This window comes from Merops nubicus, unplaced genomic scaffold (genome assembly GCF_000691845.1).
Source record: "Merops nubicus isolate BGI_N331 unplaced genomic scaffold, ASM69184v1 scaffold34193, whole genome shotgun sequence".
NCBI lineage: Eukaryota > Metazoa > Chordata > Aves > Coraciiformes > Meropidae > Merops > Merops nubicus.
In genome coordinates this window covers 1-5,978 of record NW_008598813.1, presented here as the reverse complement: position 1 = coordinate 5,978, position 5,978 = coordinate 1, and the positions used below count along the sequence as shown (strand labels likewise).

The 5,978-nt window shown below is 54.7% G+C and overlaps 1 protein-coding gene across 1 annotated transcript in view; it reads right to left on the bottom strand.

The window, feature by feature from the left end:
* GBA2 (glucosidase, beta (bile acid) 2) overlaps positions 1 to 2,949 on the bottom strand; it is a gene marked incomplete at both ends in the record, with an annotated part of 8,015 nt that extends 5,066 nt beyond the window's left edge. The window contains 5 exons of the mRNA XM_008937189.1: positions 59 to 298; positions 1,557 to 1,775; positions 1,889 to 2,004; positions 2,223 to 2,314; positions 2,887 to 2,949. Of these exons, the coding sequence (XP_008935437.1) occupies positions 59 to 298; positions 1,557 to 1,775; positions 1,889 to 2,004; positions 2,223 to 2,314; positions 2,887 to 2,949 (730 nt within the window). The remainder of the gene's footprint in view (positions 1 to 58; positions 299 to 1,556; positions 1,776 to 1,888; positions 2,005 to 2,222; positions 2,315 to 2,886) is intronic.
* Between the last annotated feature and the right edge of the window lie 3,029 nt (positions 2,950 to 5,978).

Genomic DNA, 5,978 nt, shown 5'->3' with positions numbered 1-5,978 from the left:
CAGCAGGACCGTACAACCCCCCGCGGCAGGAAGCATGCCACGGGTGCCAGCCCTTTACCTTCTCCCGGGCAGAGATCGCCAGGGTGAAGGGGTTCACACGTGTGCAGTGGTGCAGCAGGACTCCGGCAACCCGCTCGCCCTCCTTCTCAAAGGCAAAGGGCTCGTTCCAGTGCCCTCCACTCCTGTCCTCCTTCGTTCCCATGCCGTTCTGCAGGCTGAACATGATGGACACATCCACGTCCTCATCCCTCCCATTCTCCACCTCCCAGATGAACACTCCCACTGGCAGGCTGGAGTCCTGGCAGAGACAGACAATGCAGGGTGAAGGGATGGTTGTCCGTGGTTAGCTGTTGGAGCATCACTTCTCCCGCTGCTGAGGAGACCACATGGGAGCAAGAGCACCAGCAAAAACTTGGCCTCAGAGTTCATTGCCAAGCTGGGGAGCAGCAGTGGGAGCAGAGGAATTTGGGGGGGACAAGCAATATGAAATTTAGATTATAAGCCCTGGGCTATCAAACCTCACACCGGGCAATGAGCAGACGGAAAGCAGCATTTAAGGCTCAGTTAGGTGTCTCACCACCCACGTGCTCAACAGGTTGACACAGGCTCACGTGCTTCGCTGGGGTGAGAAGAAGGTCAGGCATGTCAGCAGCACAGCCTTCCACCCTCGCCCGGGGCTGGGAGCGAGCAGGAGCAGTGCGGGAATGAGAGGCATCCCTCAGCTTCCGCATTGCTGCGGGGGTTCCTCCTGCCTGGGAGCACTGCTGAGCAAAAACAGGTTGGGAACGTTGGGAAACCCCCACTGGGAAAGCCCAGCTAATAAGCAGATCTTCCCTTAGGGTTGGTAGGCAAAAAACAGCTAAAACATTCTCATGTACACCCAGCTGACAAACCAATCCAGAAGTACGGCTGAGGGTTCCCAAAATTGCTACCACTGGATCCCTCAGGCAGAAAGGCCACAGCTGCAGACCTGCTATTCTGGGTGGACAGGAGATAGGATGGTCACAGGACAAAATCAAAAGCAGGCAACAGGCAGTAGAATCAAAGCACAGGTCAGAGAGGAAAGGAGCAGATGCCAGAGCTAAGCACAAGGACAAAAGGGACAACCCTTCCAGCACCAACTGCCCCAGGAGGGGCAAAGCCTTCCAGGGTCCTTCTGCTGCACACCTTGCAGCTGGCACTAGGGACAGGATCTTAGCACAGAAGAGACCAGGCTGGGAAAGAACATTAGGAAGGTGGCAAGCCTGGCTGCCTTCAGGCAATGCTGAGCTGAGCAGGAGGGACAAGAAGCTGTTCTACTGCAGCATCCTTGGATGCACGGGCAATGCTTAGGGTCAAAACCTCAGCAGCTCCAAGTCTCCACTACCAAAATGGGACACACCAAGCATCATGCAGTCCAGCCTTGTTTCGCTGTGCCAATCTTTTCCCTCCTTCCCCATGCAGCTCTGTCACACCCCTGCCAGCCTGCTCCACACAAGCAGTGTTGCTGCAGTGCAGGGTGGCCCAGTGCTCCCATGCTACAGGCTGCAACCAGCATGGAGCTATCACCTCCTTACCTTATAGTCATGGGGGATGACAGGAGAGACCTGGCGACAAGTGAGCACCACATTTTGCCCCGGGAGCTCATAGACCATCCAGGCACGGGGGTACAGGGCATGGTAGAAGGCATAGTGACCACAGTATCCCCAGTTCCAGCCCTGCAGAGTGCTGGGTCTCTCCACAGACAAGACCTGCTGGTAAATCGTCTGCCCCTTGCAACGCAGGCACACCGTGAACTGGGGAGGAGAGTAGCACATAGAGGGAATGAGATGAGCCCAAGAGCAAATGGCTCAATCGTCCAGGCTGGTGCAGTGCTGCTCACACCCCCCGCAGACCTTGCCACACCTACCTGGTCAGCAATGACTGTTTCATAGTGATAAATGCCAGGGTTCAGCTGCCAGCGACAAAACTCACCCCGCCAGCCACGGGTGATGGTGCCTCCCCCGATCCCGCCCAGCGGGCACCCTGGCGAAGACACCAGAAATTAGCATCCCTGTTCCTTCCCATGGTGGCATCTAGCTCAATGACCCACCATGCAATTCCAAGGGTGCCTTGCTACTGGCCACACCCTAGAAGCTCCCTGACCACTCCCCCATTCCAGCACCTTGATAGCCTCATGTGAATCCCTGCCCACCCAGCACACTGGGCACTGCACCACTCCAGTGCCCAAACTGGAGGCTGACCATAGATCTGCTGCAGAGGAACAGCACACAAGAGGTCAATGAAGGCAGATTTCTTCTCTATGCGAGTCTTCTTGTACCACCACCTGAAGTATCTGCAGGGGAAAGAGAGGTGTGAAAGAAACAGGGGCATGTGTCACTGTCCCTTCAGTGCCACTGGGCAGGTTGTGACCAGGACATGTTGCAGCTGCCCCTTCTGTAGAGAGGTACAATGGGAACCTGTGTTCCAGGGCGCGTGGGGTGGCAAGCCCTTGCTATCCACCTGCAGCATGGTCAGCAGGCAGAGCTCAGGCAGCTCAGGGCTGCCTGCAAGGGCAGTGTGAAAACATAGTATTCCAGTACCCAAGAGCAGGGCTCCCAGCTTGTGCAGGGACATGACACACTTCAGTATGCCTGCAGAGAAATGGGAATGCAGACAAGGACCACCACCACCTCCACGCCGGATAGGGCATGTCCTGCTAAGGAAGGTCTGGGGGACACAAGGCCAGAGAAACCACGTGCTGCTCCAGGAACATGAGCATTGCTCTTCCACCTCCACGTCCCCATTGTCACATGCAGCCCTGCCACATCGGAGAGCCGAGTCCCTGAGGGCAGATAGCACAGGGCAGCCTTGCCCTGGAGGAGGTGATGCTTGCTGTCTGCAGCTGGCAAGATCCCAGGGGCTCACCTCTGCTCACACACCAGCTCTGCAGCCAGGCACTGCCTATCAGATAACCCCTCACCCAAAGGCCTGGGAATTGAGAGACACCCAAACAGGGGCACACCTGCACCTGGGTGTGCCGGCACCACTCTGGGCAAGAGAAGCAAGGCTGGGCTCCAAGTTGGTGCTCGTAAAGGACTGGCTTTTGCTAATGAACCACCTCAAGTTAAATCTTCTATACGGAGACAATTAGCGTACGGAAACGAGCTAGCAGACCAGAAGAAGCTGCTGAACTTCCCCCAGCAAACAGACAGGCAAGACCCAACCCGTGGCTCCACAGCCCTGGATGCCAGGTGGGCAGTGGGGGCATGGCAGTCCCCCTAGTGAGTGACATCCCTGAGCTACTCACAGTGACATACTGCCAAGAGGAGAAACCCAGTCCAGCCAGGAGAACACAGCCTGTCCTGCTCCAGTGGCTCACAGGAGACAGGGGATGGGCAATGGGTGGGCACTAAATCCCTGGGACATGTACCCCCAGGAGCAAGGGGAAGGCTCTTCCATGGCACACCCTGCTCCTACACACTCCCCCCAATAAAAACAACCCACACTTGCCTTTTTGGCTGTGTGGTCTCTGGATGTTCACCTTCATTCACCAACATCTAAGGTGCCCTGATCACTGTCAGGGTGACCTCTTCCAGATTGCAGTCTCACAGGATCTGACTGCAGCCCGTTCTCCATTCCAACATATTCACCTTCACGTTTGACTGTTAAAGGACATTTTGCCTGCAGAGGTCCTGGGCACCACGAAAACCAGCCTGTCCTGCACATCCCCACCCCCCCCAAATAGGCCCCTGCCACTATCTTCAAGCTATATCTGCTGCAACTGCTCTTCTCCAGTTGAGACAGCTCCAGCTTTATGCTGCCGAGGCAAGGCTTTGGCAGCATGCTCACTCTCACAAGGAAATGATTTTTTCTTTTTTTTTTTTTCTTTTAACCCAGCATCAGGGAACGAATCCAGCAGCTTCTCCAGCAGGTTTCTGGTGATGGGAAACAAGGTGCCCAGGCTGAGTGGCTGCAGCACGGCCTGGCAGGGCATCCCAGCTCCTTGGAAAGGAGTTGACAGAGGGATTTCAAAATGCAGTTTTTTCCAGGAGCATGCAGCAAGAGAGGTTATGGATCTAGAGCCAGAAACTGCCCAGGATATTCAGGATATTTTGCCATCTCAGTAGCAAACTATTCCCTGCCAGCTTCTGCCAAAATCACGCAAGCTAAGAGGTGGTTGATGCCCAAATGCTGGCTATTAACAGCTCTGCCAAGGCTGCAGAATATGGAACCAGGAGAAAGTCTTCATGTTCTGCAGCACTAAAAGCTCTGCCAGAGCTGGAGGGCATTTCTTTCCTTTCAAGTTGGCAGTGTAATTAAAACCTGCCCAGACATCACCCAGCCGTTCCAGCTCCATGCCGTGACCTCCTCCCAGGACACACCAGACAACTCCATGGAAACCTGTCTGCACCACTCCTCCTGCCCCACCAGCCCCAGCACCTACTGCAGCCCAACCATTCACACGACCTTCTCTTTCCAGATCTGCAGCTGTGCATGTCCTGATGGAGAAGTTAGCTCAACGAGCCCCCAGTAACAAAAATCCCACCCCAGGGCTGTCAACAGCCCCAGGCATCCCACCTGCAGTAGGTGCTGGTGCTGCAGGAGGGGATACCCATCACCCAGAGGTTTAACTTGGCATGAACTTGTGTCAACCCAGGATGTGTTGGGTCCTCTGCAGGTCCTAGACTTCCTCAACCAAACACATGCAGCAAACCCAGGGTGCTCCCAGCCATCTTGGGAGGTACAAGCACCCGAACCAGGTGACTTTGAACTTGATGCACCAAGACATGTCAGATTTTGAGAGCAGCCCTGGCACCTGTGCCAAGAGAGGGGTGCTGCTCATCACTGGTGATCTGGGAGAGGACACGCCAACCTGTGGAGCTTCAGAGGTTCAATCGAGGCACCATGCCTCAGGACTGAGCTCCAATCTCCTCTTTCAGCACCAGCACCAAGTTTTCCATCAGCTGGCTGCCTCTGCTGGGCAGACACACAGGTGCCCACCCACATCAGAAGCACACAGCCTCACACACATTCCCATAACCCTACATGAGCTGCCCTTCATTGGCCAACACCACTGCCCTCAGGTTTGAATTCAAACCCACACAGATATTTCTGACTACCCTGGCCCTTCTTCTCCTCTGGTCTCTAGGGTCCTGACAGAGCAGCTTTGTCCCGCACCAGTATTTTAAGATGACAACCAAATTACCTCTTAAATTTGTACAGGGGAAGAGGCAGTAGTTTGACTTTCAGCTTCTTGCTTCTGAACCTTACAATCTTTTCCTAGGACCAATACAGGCCACTTCCTTCCTGACACCCCAGTGAGAACAGGTGAGGCAGGAGTGGCCTTCTGAAGCTGGCAGGGAGGTGATCATCTCTCCTTCCTGCTCACCCCACCAGAACTTCATGCTTTCCCACATGCTCAGCTCATTCCCAACCTGTCACAGCAGCTTTTCCAGCAGCCTTTTATCTCCTGTGCATGATCCACACTCTCTCTTCCCTGATGGACAGGTTTGAAACGGGATGTTTGAAGTAAGACCAGCATGCCATGCCCCCCAAAGCAGTCCCCTATCTGCCCCTTTATCAGGTTTTGCAGGAACTAGCTTTGCAAGCAGCAGCCTCCAAGGGCATTGAGCAGGGGAAAAAAAAAAACCAACAAAAAAAAGCTCAGAAAATGGAGGCAGGAGAAATAGTAAAGCAAGCACAAGGAAATAAATCACATCGTCATCTGTTTCAGCGTTCAGCCGGCTGGATACACAAACACCGCCAGCACCCGGGGAGCAGTTCTAAAGGTTAAAGTAACACTGTTGTCTCCTACACACGTTTTTCCTGGTTACTTCCAGCTCGCCCTCACACAAAGCCAGGAGAAACCTCCATACCCAGCACGGCTACAGCGCAGGGCATTTAAAAATCCTCCCGATTAACCTCGAGCTTAATCTCCATCTGCGGAGGGGCGCCTTATGCAAGGGGCCGAGCACCTGGCAACGGCCAGGGAAGGGGCCGCGGTGATGGGCGCCAGC